This window comes from Siphateles boraxobius, unplaced genomic scaffold, assembly GCF_051911475.1.
Source record: "Siphateles boraxobius isolate OS27281-9 unplaced genomic scaffold, OSU_SipBor_1 14, whole genome shotgun sequence".
NCBI classification, from domain to species: Eukaryota; Metazoa; Chordata; class Actinopteri; order Cypriniformes; family Leuciscidae; genus Siphateles; species Siphateles boraxobius.
The window spans coordinates 614,015-639,439 of NW_027508744.1; the positions used below are offsets into that span (position 1 = coordinate 614,015).

A 25,425-nucleotide genomic window follows, 5' to 3' on the forward strand; every position below is an offset into this window, starting at 1 on the left:
AACCACCGATAACAAACATCCACCAATATTCAGTCTTTGGCATAGACACATTTGCGATCGCACTAGATTTCACTGTTAACTTACTTTTTAGCATGCAAATGCAATGAAAAAGTAGGAAGTTATTTTTTTCTACTTCTCTTTGATGGAAACTGAATTCACCGCTCTGTCACGACACCAATCTACAAACTAACCACACAAGCTCACACTTCTGCAGCACAATAACCACACAAAAACTCCTGCATCTTTATATTTCCAACTTTACTGCGCATTTATCAAGTGCTGTTCTTTCCAATTCCTACTCTTCTACTCTTCCTCAAAAAGACAAACTAACACATCCAAGGCAGACTAGTTTCAGTTATGCATTTATTATTCATGTAGTCCAAACACAAAAAGATTAAGATAACTTCCATTTTACAAACATAAGCAGAGTAAACGTAATACAATTAAATGCAAAAGACAATTAAATAAGATTGGATTTAGGTTGATTCTGTAATATTAAATATTATTTTTGACAGTTGTTATTTTCAGGTTATCATTTTTTCTGTGTTCTTTCATCTGTGGTGAATGTGATGCCGAGCTGTGGGAGGGATTAAGAGTTGAAAAGATCTATTGTAAATCTTTCTATCACTCATTGACAATTACAGCATTTTTGTTGTACTTCTGGAGTATAACGCAAAGGGCAAAGCACTTGTGATTGTGTGGGATTGTAACGAAAGATGGTTTAATACTGTGGGATTATATGACGAACATCACAGGTGAGTCTCCATAAGTTATGTACCTCCTTATTTATACTAAAACCTCAAAAATATCATCAGATTTACTGTAACTCTGAAGGACCTTTTATTCAATAGGAACAATTAATGCCTATTTAATGTGAGCAAAACTAAATCTGAATCTCCGCACCACTTTAAACATCAGATGAATCAAATCATGATGACTTTAAGGTGCTAGAAATAAAAATATGATTACTGTAATAAATTAATACTTATTCAGCAAGGACGCACTGATTAAACTTGACAATAAATGCACTTATAATGTAACAAAAGATGAATGTTGCTTTTTTGAAATTTATATTCATCAAAGAATACTTAAAGAATTTATGTCACGATTTCCAGAAAAATATGAAGCAGCAAAAACTGTTTTCAACATTGATAATAATCAGAAATATTTCTTGAGCACCAAATCAGTATATTAAAATGATTTCTGAAGGATCATGTCAGGGCTGAAACTAACAGTAGCACCAATGGTGCCAATACGGTGGCACTAGCATCTGGTTTAGTATCAACAATGATTAATTATTAATGATAATATTATTTATTATATTATATGTTTTTTTCTCTTGGAACTGCATATTTCACAGTAGCTTGAGGGTATGTTTACACGACAACAATGTAGTAAAAATGGAAAAGTTTTATTTTTGTACAGATGACAACATAAAAAAAAAATTGTTCAAACAGATCTGCAAAAAACGACTTAAATGCCAGGCCAGTAATTGGCGATGTCATTTTGTAAAAAAAAGACTACACGCCTGCGCACATACGCATTCTTTTACAGATACAGAACACTCGCTCATAATACACGTATCGGCATATCGGTATCTTTTTCAAAAACTTGCACTTTGGAATCTTTTTTTAAAAGTTTGGTTTTCAGGCCACCAAAACACCGTTGTAAATGAATGGGTATTGTATTACTCATAAAAAAAATCAGTTTTTAGTTGAAAATGGTGTCATGTAAATGGCTACTGAGATGCGGATGTTAATTTTTTTTCATTAAAGGTCCCCTGACATGGGGTTATTTTATTATTTTATAATGTTTCCTGGGTTGCCCTTATAATGTTAGTATGTTTTTTAGATTAAAAAAAGTCATAATTTAGAAATAAAAGGCATTTTTCCTAGCCTGATTTTAGCCTCTGATTTGAACACTCTGTTTGAAGGGGCGTGTCTGCTGTGGGATTCAGTGTAAACGCGGCCACTGCTGTGATTGGCTAACATGCGTGCATATTAAAATAGCTACGCATTACATGTGAACGTCTCTCGAATACCTTTACTACTGCTATTATACGTTTTTACTAATACAGCTATCGAGATTAACGAATCGTGAGAAGTTTTTAAAGTATTTAGATCTATTCCCATCACATAAAATGTTGCTGTGATGAGCATTGAGCAAGCAGATGACAGTCTGTAGATCGCGAGACTGAAGATCTTATCATTGCAACGCAGTTTCTACACTCTCTCTAATGGCTCGTTTCCACTGAGCGGTACGGTACGGTACAGTTCGGTACGGTACGCAATTATTTGCGTTTCCACTGTCAAAAGTTGTGAATGGTACCAAAAAGCCGAACCGTACCGTACCACTTTTTGGGTACCCTTCCGTTGGGGTACCTAGCACAGTGGAACGGTACTAAAGGGTGGAGCTAGACTCACTGCAGAACGCTGATTGGTTGACAGAGTATCGTCACTTGCGCGAGCTACAAGGGGAATGACAACATAAGAAGCGCCATTTTTAATATACAGTTGGAATATAATACTACGGTTATTCTTTCACGAAATGTAGTTTTAAGAGTTTTTGAGGCGAGAATGTAGTTGTTTAAAGCTCAAATCTGCGGTTTATTTATAAGGATTTATGATAATTTGATCCATTCCAGGCGATCACCGGGCGCTCGGCGCTCATGTCTCCCGCCTGGAACAGCCTTTCCTCGGCTAGTCGTTCTGACGTTTACCGCTGACTCTGTAGTGGTAATTCGTCTTGTGTATATCTAACGGGTGTTCTTTGGTCTCGTGAATCGATAATTCATTCCCTGGCCAATCGTTTTGGCTGAGGGCCAAGTGAAGTTTCATATATTTAGGCTATAACTTTTCCGTTGTAACGTTAACGTTAGACTAGCGCTGAATTTGTATGTTTGACTGAAATGTTTGCTTTATTTCTTATTGTATAGCTTCTTGTAACGTTACCTTTTACTTATACTTTTATAATGGCTATTATTGATAAAACTGAAATTTAACAAAAAGAGATAGGGTTGAGTTTTGTCATTTTTTATTACAAGATTATCACTGTAATGTTGTTTATTGCAACATTTGTACAAATGCACATATTGCCTGGAATATGTTTAATATTTTTTTAAATTTAAACGAAATGCGGGGTTGTGTTTTATATTTCGTTTTGTTATAGGCTACCGTTAAACATGCTGTGAATAATGTCATCAGGATTTAAATTTAAATAAAAATGTATTTAAATGAAAACGAAAAGAGGCAGAGTGGTGTTTTATAACATATTTCGTTTTATTGTTGCCTAAAATGTACATGCAGAGCGAGATGAGTGACGCTTTCACGAATGCGCTGTTCCATTTGGAGAATTACCGGACTCGCGTCCTCAGGAGTCATTCTGCTGAGAACTTTACATACTTGGTATTGAGAAATGCCTAATGTCGGCGCTTGTCTTCTTGTGACAAACATGCCGAGAAGCAAGGACAAGATCTGCTGTATGCCATCCATTGGTGTTTACTTTGTCGCTTTCTTCTTCGCGCGAAAATGACGTTGACCGCTTCTTTCCGGCAAACACCACGCCTATCAAGTAGGGTACTGTTGGCGGTGGAAACGCTAGCCGGATCATGGTTTACTGACCCGACCCGAACCGAACCGTACTGTACCGTACCGTACTGCTCAGTGGAAACGAGCCATAATGCTTGCACCAATGCAAACACGATGATGTAGGCCTACATACAGTAAGAGCTTCGTTGTGCAGTCACGTGCGTCATTGATTTTATTACGAGTTGTCCAGATAAACTCGTGCTGTGTGAAAAATTGTTCTTTGATCGATTTCTGTAAATAATTTGTTCACAATTTAAATAAGATTATTTTTATCCTACTAAAATAAACGATGTGAAGGTGATATTTTAGTCACTGGCTTGACTTACTGATGCATTAACAGTATTGAACGATTTTGAGAGAAAGATTACCTGTCTGAACTTGAACTTGAATTGTTGCTTGGTAGCTCGATCGATTTATTTTCAGACGTTCATCGAGGCCAGCTCTGTATTGGCCCAAGTTGAGGAAACAGTCGTCGGTGAAATGTTTGGACCATCCAAAACTTTGGGAAGTTGTATCGGCGCATTTCCAGAGAAAATAAAATTAACCCATTGTTTCTTCAGAGGCTCGGATGAAGGAACTAAAAAAATACTTTTGTGTTCATTTGTACATCCGAACACTGATCAACTGCCATGCTTCGCTCGTTTGCAAGCCATTATATCTCTCTATTCAACTTGTGTGCTTCGATCGGTCACACGCCATGATATCTCTCGAGGATAAACTAAAGTCGCGCGCGCGTTCGTACTTCCTAGCTCGTTTTCTCATGGGCGGGTCAAATTCTCTGGGCGGGCAAAGCAGAAAAGGGGGAGGTAACCTTTCCCCTATATGACGTCATATAGGGGAGATTCAAGATCAGCCCGTTTCTCACAGGCAGAGAACGATAGCCAAAACTCGGTTTACACCAACTGAAATTTCTAGACACGAGGGGACCAAATACAGGCTAGGGGAACTAATATTAATGTTAAAAAAACTCAGAAAGTGAAAATTTCATGTCAGGGGACCTTTAACAAAACATTAATTATCTGTAAAAATTGTAAAAACCTAACTTGTATAGGGGTACAACTTAAACCACTGTCTTATGTAACCAAACTACATAATAGCATAATGGAAGATCCTTTGAGCGCTGCTAAGTGACGCTTGAGTGATCAAGTATAAAGGAAAGGAAACGAGGATGCAAAAATAAGAATCGAGAAAGCACACTTGGCTGGTCAGGGTTGAGACTCCAAATAAAAGACGGCCAATGATGGAGACAAGGCAGCGGCTCTGGGAACCAGACGCTTGACAGTGGGTGATGAGATTGGTGTACCACCAGACTAGCGCTAGCAGATGTAGCAACAGACATGACTGGACCTAAAAACAAAGACAAATAAAAAACAAAACTACAAGACTGCAGGAAACTAGAGAGAAAAATAGTGACTAAAACTAGAGAGAAACAAAATAAGGTTAGTGAGAACTGGAGCAAAAGACTGGAACTTTACTAGAGTAAAAGCACAGGAACAAGGGAAACTGAATGCAAATGACCAAAAAGGTCATGAGGGAAAGGGGCACAATATAAAGGGAGCAGAGTGAATGTGAACACACTCAAGAAAACAAGGACTAGACAAGGACTAGACAAGGACTAGACAAGGGAGCGGGGCAAGAGGAGCACATGGCTCACATCTTGTGCTCAGACATAAGGAAAAAAAAAGAAACATCGAACACACACACATTGGACATGATAGGACTGGTAAATGATTCAGGCTGTCCAGTCACAGGTTCCTTCAAGACCACATTTAGGCCACGCCCACACCGAGGGGGGGGGGGGGGGGGGTCTGTTGGGTAACAATCCAACCCGCTCCATTGACTTTGTATTGCTTGAAGCTGCCTCCTTGTCATTTCTGACTTATAACAAAAAAAAAAAAACAATGTCTAAAAGCTGCTATGTTACACAGGGTGTACAGCAAACAAGCTAAAAAAAAGCTGTCAAACTAGTTTTGGGCGATATGCTCCATTTTCATATCGTCCTATCGTCAGCCTGTGAGATCGGCGATGCACGATATTATCGTGAGGGGGCGGGGCTTACTTATTTAGTTATTAACTTGATTATTTACTCATTATTTTGCTTGTTTTATTACTTCATTTTATACGAGAATATTTTTCTATTTTGCTAGCAAAGGTGGAGTGTTTATTACTAGGCTAGATCAGGTTATTTCCCGGTACAGTGAGGTAAAAAAAGATCCTAATCATTTTTGTATCTGACTCAGAGTATTTCAACATGTCAGCGGGAAATTTACGGAAACACATGATCGTCTCATGCCGTTACAGATGCAGCATTTTGACTGTACTTCTGCACGAGATGAAAACACGTTTTAAGAATTTCTAAGGTCAAGAAAGAGTCAGAGTTTGCAATATATGTCCTCCCACCAGTGCTCTCTCTGTCTGGATGCACTTCACACATGCGCACTTCAATAAGCCCAAAGAACGCGGGTTCTTGTGTTTTAAATGCCGGGAGAAATCAGAGTAAGGGGCAGAAATCTGGCTGAGTCGATCGGTTTATACTTAAACTTATGACTTGACTCAGATAAAGGAAAACGGGTTAATGCGTTTACATGACCACATGCATTGTCAGTTTATTTATTTATTCAGAATAATCGGGTTAAGAACGAGCATGTAAACGCGCTCATTCCTGAAAGTGAAAGTAGAAACGGATTGAGCTTTCGGCTGTCGCTGCATTAACGCCGCATTCTCTCAGAGACGACGATGGATATAACGATATAGCAACTATCTTAATTTACTGGCTTAATATTATTATTGTGGACCTACATTAATGACAGTGAAAAAATTACAAGAATACTTCTTGTTAAACAAGTGTTTGAAGCTACTTTTGATTTTCACAGATGGCAGAGTTGTGCTGTGTTCGTGAACTAAAGACGGGCCTATATCATTTTAGTGATATTATTATTATTAGTATTTAGTAATTGTATTGTTTTTAGTGTTATTAGTGTCATTAAACTTTTTGTTAATGTGCTATGGAAACAAAACACTGACGACGAACAACGATGCCGTTTTCATCTAGGATCTGTAGGCTATAAGATATGCGTGCGTCTGTTAAAACAAGCACTCTTGACAATTTGTGAATGGATCACCTGTGTTTGGTATATGCGGCAGACATGATCATTGTACATTGTTCTATTGCTTATATAACAGAGCTAACGTTAGTCAGATAGCACATACAATAACAGTAGCTTTCCTACTGTTCTTACTCTCATAAGAAAGATAGAGTAGCATTGATTCTTCCAAAAAGCCGAACTTTATCCCTTCACATTTTTATCCACCTAACGTTACGCTCACACGGATTTCAGTGCAAACAAACTAATGAACCTGCCCAACAAGTGCTAACGTTAGCTATCCATACCAACAGTGAATACATTTGGGCAAACATAGATTACTAACATAACACCAAGAAATAAAGTAACCGGTTGATAAAGCACAATTACCAGTCGAGAAGAAATGTTACAAGCTCTGCATCCAGCTTGAACCCAATTAAATCACGTAAATCTCTCCACCTTTCAAATGCCGATCCGATGTTGATCCTGGTTATATTACGTGCACGGTCGCTTTCTTTCTTTACTTCTTTCTTTTCAGCAGGTGTTCTCTTTTCCGGTGTTGTTTTTGACCTCCTAGCTCTTGAGGTTAACCGAGGAATTGGAATCTTTTCTGCCATCCCTCTTTTTCGTCATCACCGCGAGGGGTGGCGTGTGCACGACCTGTGATTGACAGTCAGATCTCACACCCCCCTGCGCTGATTTGACCCGATGATCCGGGAGCGGTGGATTTTTGCAAAACAAATAACACGCTCCAGGTGGAATTAGAAGCTCTGGGTTTTTTCTGAAACCACTTTACTTATGTTGTTCTGTCGGATTATAGTGTCGATTTCACTGAATATGATAAAAAAAAAATGTTGCCGACGGCAGCTTTAATCGACTCTGGGATGACTCGAGCGGACTCGACTGACTCTGGGATGACTCGAGCGGACTCGACTGACTCTGGGATGACTCGAGCGGACTCGACTGACTCTGGGATGACTCGAGCGGACTCGACTGACTCTGGGATGACTCGAGCGGACTCGACTGACTCTGGGATGACTCGAGCGGACTCGACTGACTCTGGGATGACTCGAGCGGACTCGACTGACTCTGGGATGACTCGAGCGGACTCGACTGACTCTGGGATGACTCGAGCGGACTCGACTGACTCTGGGATGACTCGAGCGGACTCGACTGACTCTGGGATGACTCGAGCGGACTCGACTGACTCTGGGATGACTCGAGCGGACTCGACTGACTCTGGGATGACTCGAGCGGACTCGACTGACTCTGGGATGACTCGAGCGGACTCGACTGACTCTGGGATGACTCGAGCGGACTCGACTGACTCTGGGATGACTCGAGCGGACTCGACTGACTCTGGGATGACTCGAGCGGACTCGACTGACTCTGGGATGACTCGAGCGGACTCGACTGACTCTGGGATGACTCGAGCGGACTCGACTGACTCTGGGATGACTCGAGCGGACTCGACTGACTCTGGGATGACTCGAGCGGACTCGACTGACTCTGGGATGACTCGAGCGGACTCGACTGACTCTGGGATGACTCGAGCGGACTCGACTGACTCTGGGATGACTCGAGCGGACTCGACTGACTCTGGGATGACTCGAGCGGACTCGACTGACTCTGGGATGACTCGAGCGGACTCGACTGACTCTGGGATGACTCGAGCGGACTCGACTGACTCTGGGATGACTCGAGCGGACTCGACTGACTCTGGGATGACTCGAGCGGACTCGACTGACTCTGGGATGACTCGAGCGGACTCGACTGACTCTGGGATGACTCGAGCGGACTCGACTGACTCTGGGATGACTCGAGCGGACTCGACTGACTCTGGGATGACTCGAGCGGACTCGACTGACTCTGGGATGACTCGAGCGGACTCGACTGACTCTGGGATGACTCGAGCGGACTCGACTGACTCTGGGATGACTCGAGCGGACTCGACTGACTCTGGGATGACTCGAGCGGACTCGACTGACTCTGGGATGACTCGAGCGGACTCGACTGACTCTGGGATGACTCGAGCGGACTCGACTGACTCTGGGATGACTCGAGCGGACTCGACTGACTCTGGGATGACTCGAGCGGACTCGACTGACTCTGGGATGACTCGAGCGGACTCGACTGACTCTGGGATGACTCGAGCGGACTCGACTGACTCTGGGATGACTCGAGCGGACTCGACTGACTCTGGGATGACTCGAGCGGACTCGACTGACTCTGGGATGACTCGAGCGGACTCGACTGACTCTGGGATGACTCGAGCGGACTCGACTGACTCTGGGATGACTCGAGCGGACTCGACTGACTCTGGGATGACTTGACTGACATTGGACTGCGCTCAGAGGCTGGAGCTGACACTTTAATGGCCATGAGAAGAATAGACGCCACAGGAACAGCTACGCTGTCTGTGAGGGAAAAAATGGAATCTATGGATCGGCCATATGTGGGGGAGCTGCAGCACGTTCAACCACCCTCTTCCTCCTCAACCTGTGATTTTCAGTGGGAGTCAGAAAACCACGGTCCTGACTCAACGAAGGAGGGATGGTAGGGTAGTCACTGCAGATGGACTCTGCAGGTGCAAGGATCTACCAATCCTTGCGGGGGTGCAGATAATTGGAAAAATTCCAAAAATACAAAATCCTCAGTTGCTCCATCTCCCACAGTTCATCTCCCACGGCTGCATCCTCGTAATCAAGGCCCGTAGCCATAGTCCTGAAGAACTGGACAAGAGGAGCACATGGCCAATACAAACAGAGACAGAGCCATGTGCTCAGACACAAGACAAACAAAGAAACATTGAACAGAGACATGACAGACAACACTGTCAGGGCAGGACCCTGACAGACAATAACATAATAAAATTCAATATGTATATGCCACATTTCTGCCTCAATACCATGATTACAGTTAGTGTTACTACAGTAAATCCATATTAAATTTGTGGGTTGAAAAGCATTCTAACTGAATGGATGTATGTGGCACAATGTTTCTCCTGATTTCCACATCAGTGTTGAGAATGTCAGCACGGTTTCATCTGACTTCAAACTTGTTTAAATCACCGAGACATTTGTGGTTGGTATCGGAGAACTGCACTGAACTCGAACACTTCTCACTGCGCTGTTTATTGGTAGTGTGATGGTGTGTTCAAGACGGTCAGCGAGTAAATGTATTCGTTCTGAGCTTGCACTTTGCTCTCATTTGAGTCGAGCTAATAAATTCCGTATGGCGCGAGATTCAAACAAGCAGCAATGTTTCACTCCGCTATTGACGTGTGTGTCGCTTTTGTTTCTTAAGCGCAAAAGTAATGTCTAAATGTATAATTTAGTACATCATTTAGTGTTCCATTTGTAGCTGTACTGAAAAGCACCAATTGACCTTGAAGTAAAAGGGAAAAAAAAGGAAAACAAAAAACTGTCAACGCAATGTGTAACCTGTAGTAACCTTGCTTAAGTGCAAGATATTGTCTCATAAAGATCCAATTTGTTGATCTCCAAATGAGCAGATCAGCTGTTTTTAATTACTTCATGACCATTAATACTTTGAGACACATACACACACACACACACTCAAAGGTGATCCTAAAAAGTTCCATTAAAAAACCCTATATCTGTGTCCTTAAAAAGCATGTGCCCTTAAGTAGCCTTTCCTGGGTTATGAAAAAATATATTCTTCCTGTGTTATGAATTATAGAGCTAATCAGAGCATTTCTGACACAAATCTAGAAAGATATTTAAACACCAGCACTTACTCATGCTCTCTCTACAGAAGGTCAAAGATGGAGTCCCAAAACTCCTCCAGATCCTGTAAGAACCTCTTCATCGCAGTGGTTTTGATGACATGTTTCTCAGCAATGTTCTACATGTACTATGAGCCGTCAGTAAACTGGTTAAAATGTCCAGCCGTTCCCAAACATGATGTCTGCGGAGATGTCTGCGGAAACATCTGCATCAACGCTCTTAAGAGGCCAAATCAAATCCAAATAGTGAACAACACCTGTATGGTGAACTTCACCTCTCTCAGACACCAGTTAACACAAACAGAAGCCGCTTCATCGCAGGGAGACACTGTTCTCCTGATCTGGATGTGGCCTTTTGGGCAACAGTTTGATTTAGGAATCTGTAGTTCAATGTTCGACATCCACGGCTGCCACTTGACAGTCGACAAGAGTCAGTTTAACAGAGCACAAGGCCTTTTATTTCATCACAGAGACATCAATGGGGACTTATCCAACATGCCGAAACTGCCACGACCTCCATTCCAGAAATGGGTCTGGATGAACATGGAATCTCCCAGCAATTCACCACAGCGTTCAAATCTAAACAATCTGTTTAATCTGACGGCAAATTACAGACAAGATTCAGACATCATGGTCCCTTACGGGCGAATCTCAGAGAACACTGGTGGAAAGAAACATGATGAAATCCCACGTAAGAATAAACTTGTTTGCTGGATTGTAAGTAACTGGAACTGGAACCATAAGCGGTCAAGATACTATGCAGAGTTAAAGGAACACATCAGTATAGAAACCTACGGAAATCACTTCAACAAGCGCATTAGTAATCAAGATTATTCAGATGTGGTGTCCAGCTGTAAATTCTACCTGTCCTTTGAGAACTCCATCCATAAAGACTATATTACAGAAAAACTGTACAACCCTCTATCTCTCGGCACTGTTCCCGTGGTCCTCGGCCCACCCAGAAAGAACTATGAGGAACTCATACCAGGAAGTGCCTTTATCCATGTGGATGACTTTAACTCCCCCAAAGAACTAGCTGAACATCTTAAGCTTCTGGACCAAAATGATGATTTGTACAGACAGTACTTCACCTGGAGGGAACATTTTGTTTCAAGTGCAGGCGTCTTTGGTCTTGAGCACGCCTGTCGAGCTTGCGATCATATCAGAAGAAACAAGAACTATAGAGTAGTTAATGATCTCAACAGCTGGTACTGGGGTTGACAACTGATGTTAACAATAGACTTCAGTCATAGCAGATGCCTTTTTTGTTATGGATGAAAACTTGGCTGTGAGGGATACACCTTTAAAAAGTAATTGAGCAAAGTTTTTTGTTTCTTTTTTGAGTTCTCGTTCTGACAATAAATTCTTGATTTCTTGACCAGCATAATTTAGCAACAAACATTAATGTCATAAGCCGCGTTTCCATGGAAATTACCTGGAACAATTTGTCCCAGGAACTTTTTTCCCCCCAGACCAGTTACTTTCTGCGTTTACACCGCAGTCTAAAGTAAAGTGAAGTGAAGATTAAGCAAATTAGTCTGGTGATGTAGGACTGCACTCACTGCAACAGATTTCTAAAAATAGTGGTTAAAATGAAATGCTGTGTAGAGTCAACCATTGCCCAAGTCCCACCCCCGAAAGTTCATGAACTTTGAAAAAGTACTACCTCGCAAGCAGGGACTTTCGGAGGGGGAAATATTTACCCGGAACATCATTAGACCCTGGTTCCTACAGTCAAAACACACCGAGTACCACCCCAAAGTGCCTAGTTCCTGGGGAAAGTTCCTGCGGTTGAAACGCTGCTATAGTAAAGCTGTGCAATTCATCGATTTCGGCTTCCTACTATTATACAAATGCGATAATTGAGATAAAATGATAACTGTGCCCCATTCAGTTCCTTTTCTTTACAGCGGTGCATTTTCGCTCCTCCTTAAAAGCCCTTAACTTAACACGCGAATCAGTAAAATCATGTAACGTGACTTTCATTAAATGGGACGTGCTTTATAATATAAACAGTTATAAGAGCACGAAAGAGAACTCAAGCTGCTCCTCGGATGGCTTTCTGTGGACACGGCAACAAAAGACAGAGAAAATCACGCACTGCTCTTGACTGAATAGTTTTTGTAGTTTTAATAAGAATCAAAGCAAGTTTGATTCTTACAGTGGAGACTATACAGTTTAAATTTTACATTTGATTATTCAATATCTGGTGTAGGTTGCTGAATACTTAGAGCTGAATGGAACAACTTACAGCAAACTTAGTTTGTTTCATATGTATAATTTTTCTGTTATATCTGTTTTTTTATTTGTTTTTTGTTTACTGACTGTTTACTTATTTGTAATACTTTGAAGATAGGCCTAGTATTCTACTTTGGTATTGAAATTGATATTGAGGATTGTGAAATTTTTCCGGTTTGTAAAATTTAGATATAGCAACCTTATTTCGGGCAAATAGCCTATATACTTGATAAATATATCTCTATTGTTAAATAAATTACTTGTATAAGGTTTTGGTCATATGGCTCACTCGTAATCATGTTAAATAAAACAATATTGACCAAAATAATTGTGATTATGATTTATGCCATAACTGAGCAGCCCTATGTCACAGTCTTATATAAGGTTTTTATACAAAGCAAACTGCAATGAAGGGAACATTTTGTGAAATATAGATGTAAGATTAAACCATTTTTTTAATGCGGTTTGTCGGTTCAACATTATAGGTCTAAATGCATACATGAAGGCCTACTGAATCATCCTTGTTGCTCTTGTCATTAAAGTAAAGTTTGCTTTTACTGGAGTGCTTTTATTTGTGGGTGTCTGTCCTATCTGAAAAACTGCTATTGAGATCAATGGAAATAGAATGCAAAAGTGTATAGCTTTCTCTGGGTAGCACAAACTTCCTTGCAACGCTCAAATAAACTACAGTGTGTGTGTGTGTGTGTGTTGCTGTACTGTAGTTACCCATTGATGACAACTTAACCCATCACTGACCAAGCATACATGTTTGAGTAGGTAAAGACTTGTTAAAGGTTAAATGTATAAAATGCAGAGTTACATTTATTGAGCGTTTAACACATTTAATGTGTTAATACAAATGTGTTAAGTACACTTATTTTTTGCCACTTCACTGAACGACGCATACTTTTTGTAGCTAAAGCATAAGGACTAAGGTTCACACCGTGGGGTTGCCAACTATCACACATTTAGTGCGAGACACACTTTCATGCTCTCACTGCCTAAGTAAAATGGCAGCACAGTGTCAGCGCTCTTTGACGACGCTTTAGTTTATTCCCTTCTCCTCAGTTCCACCTAAAGCAGCTTTTGTTAATGTAATGGGAATCATACTGTTGTGAAAGAGGATTCTCTCTTTTTCTTTTCATGCACCCAAAAAAAGAATTACAACTTTAGTACAAACGCAGCTTTGCTATATTTGCAGTACTCCTGGATTGCTGTCATGGAGGCTCCATTTGATTTCACAATTTTAAGTATAACTTCAATGCTCAAAGATATGGTTAGAATATCTGGAATTTGGTTTTTGATTTTGTCCAGGAAATCCTCTGTACGTGGTCCTTCCTGATATTTCTTCCCTTTTTACCTTTTTTTTTTTTTTTTTTTGGGAGAGTTTTTATTTTCTTACTTCTATGAGGGTTTAAGTCAGGGATTGTCGTCCTTTTTTGCTTGATATAAAGTGGGCCTGTTATAGGGCTGTGCAATTAATCGAATTTCGATTTCAATTTCGATTTTGGCTCCCAACGATCTCCAAAATAGTACAATCGACTAAAAACGATTATTTTGTCCTGTGTTCCGAATGACTCGCGCACGCGCACATCCGCCTCTCCCGAAGCCATAAACTCTCTCAGTCATAAACTGCAAGCACAATAAACTTCACAATAACAATTGGCTAATTTAATATAGACTGGAGTGAGACCATAGACGTATCTTGAGCTGTCGCAGATCTCTGCTCGATCACTGTAGCGCCTCAGTTAAAGCGAACGGCAGCGCGAGCGCACATGACCTGATCATCTGTTCCGCTTTACAGCACGAAACAAATCGATAATGAACACAGGGAGCGACATCAACACTTGTCTGCTTGTCCGGGAAAAGGGGATTTTTAAGTTTGAAGTTAAAGAGTTTTACTTGCCCGACCGATCGAAACGCGAGATGGTTTTGATCTTATACAGTCAGAGTGTAAACAGAGATCGGTAATGGATAGTTTCTGGAAGCTGCGCTGCCTGTCTATTTGTGAGGGAGACATTAGTGGAGAAATCAAAAACAATTGAGCCTAACAGCTCACACAAAAACTCACAGAAGAAACATAATGAGGTAGAAATGTGTACATGTATGAGTGTGTTGAGTGTGTATGTGTTGAGTTTTTTTTAACATATGTAGTTAAGTAACATAAAACGACTAATGCCTGGTTCAGATTACACGATTTTTTTGTCTGTTACGATAGTCACTGTGTCAGATTACGCGATTTTGACTCCTAAAATCTTGTCGTGTCGTGGACAAGAAACATGTCAGACTACACGTTGCTTCCTGACCAGTCATCGCGTGCCGTCTTTAACGATGCGCGTGACGTCATCGAGAAGGCGAAACTGCTAGTAGCGAGTGACTTCCGGAAACGAACGTAAACAAACAATGGATGAAGCGGTGAGTGTTGTATTGGCTGTCCTGTGTTCAGAAAAACATAAAAAAAGAAAGAAAACCCGACAATGGACACGTTCCTGGATTGCTCGAAGAGGACAGTATGGGCTGTCAATCCTCCAAAGAGAACTTGAGGTAAAATATTGTTTTCTTAAATATTTTTACTTTAGCCAGTAGTACAAGTAATAATATTGCTTGCTTGCCACAACGATAACATATTACAAAAACAGACTGTTAAAAATTGTAATTGTTCACCAATGTAATTAAATACTTCTAATGTTCAGAAGTAAACATTTTTCGTTATGCAGTCACATGGGGTAATTTAGCCTTTAACATAAAATATCAGTTCAATGGTTTAATGCCTTTGATTGATTCATAACACCATCATCTATAGGCTTAATCTTAATTATAAAAATTGCAATACCATTATACGCAAAAATATTATTATTGAGAGTGAAAAAACCCCTCCTTCCCTTAATGTCTTTAAAGTCACCAACTGTACACAAATAAATATTTAAAGACATTAAGGGAAGGAGTTTTTTTTCACTCTCAATAATAATATTTTGTGTTGTAAATTATACTAGTATACAAAATGTAAACTATGCTATCGACCAACTCTAATCTATTAAATTATTACAAACACTAACATTATCGTAAAGCTGCTTTGAAATTATATGTATTGTGAAAAGCACATACATTTTAATTGGGTGTGATTATTTTTCGCCTTTGTAAACCAAACAACCACACCATGTTTTTTTTCCCCTATTTACACTGTAGGACAGTGACAGGAAGGGTTTTCGTGATCTGCTTAGGATGGATGTGGAGGATTTCAGCTACTTGCTTGGCAAAGTCACACCATGTATCCAAAGAAGGGACACAAAACTGAGAAGAGCAATCAGTGCAAGAATGAGGCTGTCACTTACGCTACGATTCCTTGCTACCGGTAAAAAGTCCATTTAAAAAAAATCATATTGTTGGTTTCACAGACAAAATGTATGCTAGTCCCAGACTAAATTGCAAGTTTGAGCTGTTTAAACTGAAAGCAATAGCCTATGCACTTAAAATATGTCAGTGACATTGTTTTGTCTCAAGATGCACACCAGTAATGTTTTTAAGGCAAGTTTATAAAAGCTACTCAGATGCCCTAATTAATTTAATGCCTAATCTTTGCTTAATTAGCCATTTCTGTAAAACCAGGCCATGGTGTATTATGCACCTTATACACTTGCTCCTTTCCACAGGAGAGACGTTTAGATCTCTGAGCTTCCAGTACCGGATCGGCCGTAGTACCATCAGTGAGATAGTAATGGAGACTTGTCAAGCCTTGTATGGAGTCTTAAAGGATGATCATTTAAAGGTAAGTCATTTGATGTAAATAAAAGACAGATGTACATTTCACAACAGTGGGTGGACACACAAAGAGAAGCCTTTACTGGAGAAGTCCCAAAACCACGTGTTTTATCCAGAGAGTCAAAACCAGAGTAGATCATGGATAATTTTCTAAATTATAATCAGTGGACTTTAGAAAAAATACTTAAAAAAAAAAAGTACATTAGAACCTCTGTAAAAAATGAGAGAACATTACATGTATTAATTATATATGGTGTTTCTTTTTTCAGACTCCTACAACGGAGGCAGAGTGGAGAGAGGTGGCAATGGGATTTGAAAACAAATGGCAATTTCCTAATTGCTTAGGAGCCATAGATGGAAAGCACATCTACATCCAGCCACCTGCAAACTCTGGAAGTACTTACCACAACTACAAGTCCAGATTTTCTGTTGTACTCATGGCAGTAGTCGACGCAGATTACAGATTTATTTATGCAAATGTTGGCGTGCAAGGAAGAGTGTCAGATGGAGGAATATTTGGCCAGTCAGACCTCCGAGCTGCCATGGACAGAGATCTGCTGAATGTCCCACCCCCAGAGCCACTACCAGGGAGTAACATATCTTTGCCCTATGCATTTGTTGGTGATGAAGCTTTCCCTCTCCGAATCGACCTGATGAAGCCATACCCCTTCCGAAATCTGGACCATGGGCAGCGAATATTCAACTACAGGCTATCAAGGGCAAGGCGTACAGTTGAAAACGCATTTGGAATTTTGGCCAATAGACTCCGTGTTTTTCTTTCCAACATTGCACTGGAGCCTGAGAAAGTGACAACAGTTACACTAGCTGCACTCTGTGTGCACAACTTCCTGAGGAAGAAGGCGTCAGATGTGTACCTGCCTTCAGCCTTTGCAGATGTAGAAGATGACGATCACAACATGGTTCCTGGAGCTTGGAGAAGGGATGGAGAACTCCCCTCTGTGGCAGCAAGCAGTGCACGGAATGCCACAACCGCCGCCAAAAATCAGAGAGACAATTTAAAGGCATATTTTCTTTCACCTGCTGGATCTGTTTCCTGGCAGGAAAATATGATTTAAACACCAACTGGTTAAATCTTTTCATATTGACCATTTTTGCAAGACGTATAGAACACTCGCTCAGAAAGACGTCCTGTTTTTGTTTTTTTTACACTATACAAATTAGTACAATATACAACCAACAGAAAGGTTGAAAACTTTAGTAAAATGTTAAGGGATAGTTCACCCAAAGAATTTATTCTGTCATTAATTACTCACCCTCATGTCGTTCCAAAGCTGTAAAACCTTCATTCAGCTTCGGAACACAAATTAAGATACTTTTAAATATCTTAATTTGTGTTCCGAAGATGAACGAAGGGTTTGGAACGACATGAGGGTGAGTAAATACTGACAGAATAATTTTTTTTGGTGAATTAACCCTTTAAAGACTTAATTATATATGTGTAATTAAAAAAATTGTAGAATGTGTGATGGTTAAAGAAGGTAATATGATTTGTGTTTTAAAAATGCACAAGATACATTTTCTTTAGTAAAATCTTTTATTGAAATCAAATAACACTTTTCTTGACTCATTTCATAAGTCGTAAGTTTTGAACAAAGTGTAAATGACTCGCAAACATTAACCCTTTTAAAATGTACAAATATTGCAAAACAGCTTAAACATAAACCGCATTCAAAGTGCCAACAACAAACAGCATTTAAGACACAATGTGACTGCAGTCTAGCACCACCACACACAAAAAAGGGATCAATCCTTGAACTTACACCCCATTTATTTCCTGGTCATATGCCACTTCTACTGCCCTGAGGTAGCTCACTGGAGGTGTTACAGAGGGTACATGAATGGATGTATTCTGGTAGGGTTGATTCAAATTTGTGTGTCCCTGCCAAGGTGTTTGGGGGCCAGGATGTAATGCTAATCTGGCCTCATTTTCATGTGCATCGTATAACATCATAAGGATGTTACGACGGAGTCTCATCTTGGTCAGTGGGTCTTTAATTAGCTTAATCTCAGTAACTACCTGTTTGCCAAATGTTTGATCAACATCCGTACCGGCATTTACCAGTGTTTCAGATACATTTTTTAAAATGGTTACTTTCTCGATTTCAAGTTCATCTAATGATTTGTCTCGTAACTTTTGTTTGGGTTTGTAATATGCTCTTTCAGGAACCTGACGATGCTGGTGGGATGATGAGGCTTCAAGTGAGGTTTGTGGAGTTGATGGTCCAGATGTGTGGTGGGAGGTGGAGGTGGAGGTGGATGACTCGAACACATCCTCCTCTGTCTCCTGATCTTCTCCACCCTCATCTGTGATGCTGTGTTCCAAGTCATCCAACTACGATAAAACAAGCTGTATGAAATATCAGGCATAACAAGTAATGGCACAATACATGTTTGGAAGCATACTATAGAAAGCTCACAAATGTATTTAAAAGTTGGAAAGTACTGTAACAACCTTTACCCCAAACTTACATTCAGTGTAGACTGAGACACGCGTTGTACAACAAAAGGCTGTAGAAACTGCAGGTTTTTTAAAATCCACTTCTGTCTGGAAGTTAATTCTTTGTCGCCGCTGCCACTCGGTTTTGAACGGAGTACTTTCCCATACTGTGTTCGGAGGGAAGCAGCTTTTGTTTGGACCTCACCGGCTGTAAGTAAGAAATCAGATTACAAATGTAAAATCTAGTCTCTGTAATTGTCAATCGCACTCGCACACACACACACGCTCACGCACTAACTCATACACATACATACATCACACACACACATACATCACACACACAAACTCACTCACTCTCGTTCATTCACACATACATGGCCTACATACGTGCGCACACACACACACACAGACTCGCTCACGCACTCACTCACTCATACACACGCACGCACTCACTCACTCACTCATACACATACATAATCACACACATACATAATCACACACACTAAACTCACTCACTCTCGTTCATTTACACATACATGGCATATGCGCGCGCACACACACAGAGAGACTCGCTCACGCACTCACTCACTCATACACATACACACACACACGCACGCACTCACTCATACACATAACAACGTTACATACATAATCACACAACAATTTGCTCTATAGCGAAGGAAAATTTAATGAATGATTAGCTAGCTAAATGCTAATTTCAGTACTCACTGGGTTGCTGAAGTGTTTCCGCTATCGTTCGCCAGCATTTTTCTTTTTGAATTCTGTCATGGTACTCCCTCGATGACACATCATATAGGCAGGAGTACTGTTGCCACAGCTCCACGAACCTTTCCTCCATTTCATAACTCCACCTAGTAGCACCATCATCTCTCTTTCGTTTCGCCATTTTTGAAAGTTGTGTACGGAAACGCTTCTGTGCTCCTATTGGTCAACCTCATACATGTGACGGAACCCGTCGTGGACGACCGTTAAAAAAATTAAACATGCTAGTCTTTTTGTCGTGATGTCGTGAAGCATCGCAGACGCGACGTAGGTTGTCGCCCACTATGACACACTATACGAGATGATACGATCGAATCTTGCGTCCCGACGCCCGTTGTCGTTTACGAATCCCCACGACACCCTACGTCAAACGGATCGTGCCAAAATCGGGCTAAAATCGTGTAATCTGAACCAGGCATAAGGGCTGTTCTATATCACGATTGCAAATGTTACATTGAATTTATAGTTTCGTAAACAAGTAGCAGCTAGACTAGTTTATATTTAGTAACTTACATTTTAGACACAATATTGACTGGTTTTGTTCTATTTCACCGACGAAAATTGTTACAAAAGAAAAGCAACACTAAGCGCTGTGTTTTGTTACTGAATGATTCATTATTTTGAACGAATCGTTTTAATGAATGAGTCAATGATTCATTTATTAAGACGGTCACTTGTCCTATTGTTTAAAGGTATCATTGATTTTATTTTTTATTTTATTATGTTTTAATCTCATAATATTTTTAAAGTTGTAATTTTGCAGTGTAAATTATTTGAATGGATACCAGCCCTTTTTATTACAACTGAATTTGATCAAATGTAAGAATTTGACATAACACATATATTTAGTAAGGTTTAATAAATTGTCCTTTATAAAGGCAAAAAACGCCCTGGTGACCCCCTACAACAAATTAATTTGTAAACATGTCACCTTTTTCACCACTTGTGAGTTTGCAAGTCGGTTTAATAGTTCAAAAAGTGCAATAAATGTTCACATTTAGATTTTTTTCAAGAGTTGTTGAAAGGTGTCTTTTAATAAATGCAACACGTTCCCAAAGTCATGTAAAATAATCGTGTTACATAATCGTGATTTCAATACTGACCAAAATAATCGTGATTATGATTTTTTCCATAATCGAGCAGCCCTAGCCTGTTAAGCCCTTTCGGACTAGAAAAGGGAGTTGGGCCTCAAAATTAACTTGCAACTTGAACTGTAAATGTATTGTACTCCGTTCTCTTCTTCAGCATGACGTGCCGTGCTTAAGGAGGTGGTGGTGCACAATGTTGGTGGAGAATCTTGAGATTGAAAGGTACCAGTGTCTTTAAAAAAAAAGAAGATAAATTCGAAATATCATTAGCAGTAATCTGGGGCAGCAAGGTATTTTTTTTTTTTTACTTCTTACTACAGCCATGGCCCACTTTACCAAGCAGGGAATACAGATGGCCAGGGGAAGTCTGGACCCAATAGGAAGAGGAAATATGATGAGGTCACCATGGTAAGAATTATGGCAGAATTTTTACAGGCCCAAAAACTTGGTCTAAAGTAATCATCTTTCTTGTGCTTTACATGTACTAGACCATTAAGGTAACACGCATCTCACTCCCTTGTTTTAAAGGAACCTGTCCCCTTAAAACCATGCCAGGCGAAGGAGCCATGTGTCGAGTCCTCTCCGGAGGGAATTGGCATTTTGCAGGGATGTATCTGTGAAGCACATCTATGAGCCATAGTTTAAACTCACTCACATGATCACAGTTAGTTATATGTGCACTCCATGTAGACATGCCAGCTTGCCACTTCTTACATACTGTAGCTTAATCCAACATGCATCAAATAACTACATATATGAAGCAGGGGCGATTCCAGGATTTTATAAATGGGGGGGCACAGGGGGGACCAAGAACCAGTCAGGGGGGGCCATGGGAAATCAGAAAATTCAACTGGAAATAAATACTGGTTTAGAAAATATTAAGCACAATTTAAAAAATCTTTGCAATGCTCAGTGACCTAATATAGATGGCATTAAATGTGGCACTGAACAAGAGCCTTAAAATCATTTTGTATTTTACATGGATTGGATCACACAGTTTTGTTCTAATAAATAAAAAGCATCACCCAGGCATTAATTAGTCATTTAACATGCTTTATTCTCAACACAAACACTGAATGTGTGTGTGTGTGTGTGTGTTGGCGAATGTTCTCTGCATGAAATCAGTCTCTGACATGGTTTCTTATTAAAGAAACCTTTGGATGTCCACTAGTTGTGGTGTAAAAATAAACAAAAACCCATTCAGTATAAATTACACTGAGTTGCATGTGAAGTTCTCACATTTTAATGTTTACCACGGCTCTGCTTTTTTGGAAAAAGATTATAGTGCCTTTAGTCTTTAAAACAAAATATAAAGTACTATGTATCTATTTTATATTTATGTAGTCGTGTGCGCTGCCGCGGAATAACACTGACAAGTCATCTCTATTCAGTCTGCCGAAGTTACGTTAGCTAATCTAACGTTACTGGCTTGATCAGTCACACATGAAAGTAATCAGACTAACATATAGTGCGATATTTCAAAATATATACTGTAATTGAGTGTGTATAACCATAAACAGTGACGTGTCGAGGTGTCTCTCTCTTCTACTGTTTGAAAAACGCGGACCTGTGATTCCGCTCTGCGAATCGCAAATCAAGCAGTGATTGACAGCGCTCTGATCCAATGGCGTTGGGCATTGTCCGGTTGACAGTAAATCTAGCCCAATGATGTTGGGGGGGCACCAGGAGGGCCAATCATATTCCAGGGGGGGCCAGTGCAACCCAGTGCCCCCCTTCTAGACACGCCCCTGATATGAAGACATAGGTCTTCAACCCTGCTCCAGGGCACCTACTATCCTGCAGAGTTTAGCTCCAACCCTAATCAAACACACCTGATCTCTTCAGGATCGCTTGAAAATCACAGGCAGGTGTGCTGAAGCGGCTTGGAAATAAATTTAGCAGGACAGTGGGTCCCCTGGAGCAGGGTTGAAGACCTCCAGTATATGCTATTAGCAGGACACAAATGTGCAGGCTACAGAACATGCCAATTAAGAGGCATGTTCACCCTTCACCCTTTCCTGGTCGATGATGATGATGATGATGATGATGATGATGATGGAGACCCGTTTTTGAGCCTACTGATTTTGTAGTGACTCATGTTTTATGTTCACAGCTTCCACATGGTCTTCATCCTTGTGGTGCTACAAGATGGTGATCCTGCAATTCGTAGCCTTGCTCTCACATGCACTCGTTTCTGGAGGATAGTGAGAGAGGAATCCTTTCTGAAGGAAGCACACTTCTGCTGGCTAGACAGTAGGTTATGTCTCTTTCCCTCTGCCCTCCTCACATATTTGTAGAGGTAAAGCACCTCTTGAGCTATAGGTGAAAGTCAAGGAGCACTCAACTTGGACATGCCGGCTTTGTGCTTTTTACATTGCAGAAAGGGCAGAGGAAAGCGTTGAGCTTGTCAATCGGTGTCCCGCAGACGCCAGCAACACAGCACATTAGATGGTCCCTGGAGTGGTCACTTGCCATTATTAAAATGTAAATGCATGTTGTACATAGATGTTGCCTAATTCATTATTTTCTATACCAGTGTATGACTGTTTCCTCTGATTTTTGTACAGCTGTGGTGCTTTTGAGTGACGATTCTACATTTGTCCTTTAATCTATGTATGTGTGGGCCTAAGTTATGAGGTTCTAGTGCTAAAATTATTTTAATCGTCATAATATAATCTACACTAGACTAATGCTTTTTGTTTTAGGCAATAAGTGTTTCTTTTAAGGCTGTGTGTCCACCAAAGCGTTTTTTCACGCGGCTGGCGTATTTTTCCAATTGTTTTCAATGGGAGCGCCGCGTTGTTTAAACGGCATGAGCGCAACAAGGCGCTGAGCGTTTTTTTCACGATGAAGCGCCCAGCATTTTTTACTAGTCGCCGAGTTGAATAATGTTCAACTTTGGGGTAAAACACAGCGCTCATCACTGTCACTTTTTACCCAACCGTCCAATCACAGTGGAGGAGGGGCGGGACTAATATCACACCGACCAACCGCCACATTCTGCTTGTTCAACGTCAACAAGCATAATAACAGAACAAAATAATTTAAAACAAGAACCAGAGAAAATACGTTACATTGTATCAACATTTTAATATTAAACACAGAAACAAAATATGTGATAAATGAGGTACTAGTAACACATTCGCGGATATTACGTATCATAACAATAAAAAGTGTCTCAACTGAAGAAAAAAAACGCTGCGCTGCCAAAACGCTCTGAAGCGCCACAGCTAGGAGTTTTCAGCAGAGCGTCTAGCGTTTTCAGCTGGCTAAAAACACTTTGGTGGACACGCGGCCTAAGTGCTAAATTTTCTTGTTGTGGTGGCACACCAATGAATACCGAGGAGACACTGCTACCAGAAAATTTCACATTAAAAAAAAAGAAAAAAATGCGAACATGTTTTACACATGAACCTTTCTCTTCTTTTGTCATCAGGAGTGGTAAACTGGAACTCCTTTTCAGAGGAGCATATGAGGACCGACAGACCTCCCTATCTGATCTCCCGTTGCATTCAATGCAATGATATGTAGGCTACAAAGACTGAAGGATACTGGGGATGTGGACAGAGGAAAACTTCAAGGGTTCTACTCTGAAAATGATTTTGCAGGATAATGCAGCATGGACTGTTTTTATGCGGCTGGAGGCACAATCTGATTTTCTATGACAATATTAGTGCCAGAACTTATAGTTTGGGTTTGCATAAACCATCATTGGGTTGCCCTTCAATACAAGATTTTGTGATGAGTGTGCTTGTAGTTAATTTGTCTTAAAGTATCATAAGATGTGTTTGACAGCGGTGCATTTAACTGTTTATTAGGGTTTCAAAATATTTATTAAAAAAAAAATGTTTTAGACAAAGCCCAATTCCACAAGGACAAATTGAAAAAACAATACATTGCTAGGGATGCACCGATAGGATTTTTTTTTGCCGCTACCGATTTCAACAAACAACTACTGGTCGATACCGATATTTGTTCTAGTACTATTCAGTACTAGCTAGTTTATTTCTGCATCAAATTATTTTGACTGAACATGGATTGGATCCATTTAACATTCATCTGACCTGCATTATAAGAGAGGCACAAAGATAAAAAATTAATGATAAAAGATAAAAAGACATGACAACTTTCAGAGGTGATTTTTGCCATCCAATATTTCTTTAATTAACAACATGAAGTCATATTTGATTACTTCTTAACAATAGAATCATATTTAAAACTATTATGATAAAATGGCTTAATAACTCATGAACAGTTCATTCAGTCGTTGTGCATGTTGGACTAGAACATTAAATAATTTCAAATGAACATAGATCTGTTTAACATAAAGATTAAAAATATGACATGACAAACTTTAAAGAGTTTTTTTTTGCAATAAAACATTCCTTCTTAACGACTGAATCATATTTAAAACAATTTAGCTTAAAAACTCATGAACAGTTTAGTCATTGTGCATGGTGCACACTAAACATTAATTTCAAATGAACATAGATCTGTTTAACATAAAGATTAAAAATATGACATGACAAACGTTAAAGTGTAAATTGCAGGTTAAATTTTTCACGAAGATAATGCAATGTGCTTATTAAACATAAAGATAAGAACCGCCCACCATTGTTTTCTATGTTTTTTTATACCAAAATGCTGAATAAAATATGAAAATTTGGTAGTTTTTACAGTG

General features: G+C 40.1%; 2 protein-coding genes and 1 long non-coding RNA gene across 3 annotated transcripts; 2 read left to right on the forward strand and 1 right to left on the reverse strand.

The window, feature by feature from the left end:
* Positions 1 to 67: 67 nt before the first annotated feature.
* Positions 68 to 13,213, forward strand: LOC143738181 (4-galactosyl-N-acetylglucosaminide 3-alpha-L-fucosyltransferase 9). Its single transcript, XM_077230188.1, has 2 exons — positions 68 to 755; positions 10,448 to 13,213. The coding sequence occupies exon 2, from the start codon at positions 10,458 to 10,460 to the stop codon at positions 11,637 to 11,639; it is 1,182 nt and encodes a 393-aa protein (XP_077086303.1). The 5' UTR covers positions 68 to 755; positions 10,448 to 10,457; the 3' UTR covers positions 11,640 to 13,213.
* A 4,738-nt stretch (positions 13,214 to 17,951) lies between these two features.
* On the reverse strand, positions 17,952 to 19,799 carry LOC143738184 (uncharacterized). The gene is made up of 3 exons (XM_077230192.1): positions 19,603 to 19,799; positions 18,906 to 19,081; positions 17,952 to 18,768 (listed from the first exon to the last, which is right to left on the reverse strand). The coding sequence occupies exons 1-3, from the start codon at positions 19,778 to 19,780 to the stop codon at positions 18,193 to 18,195; spliced, it is 930 nt and encodes a 309-aa protein (XP_077086307.1). The 5' UTR covers positions 19,781 to 19,799; the 3' UTR covers positions 17,952 to 18,192.
* Positions 19,800 to 22,861: 3,062 nt separating this feature from the next.
* Positions 22,862 to 24,489, forward strand: LOC143738209 (uncharacterized). Its single transcript, XR_013203852.1, has 2 exons — positions 22,862 to 22,997; positions 24,181 to 24,489. It is a non-coding gene; the product is annotated as an uncharacterized LOC143738209 (long non-coding RNA).
* Positions 24,490 to 25,425: the final 936 nt, after the last annotated feature.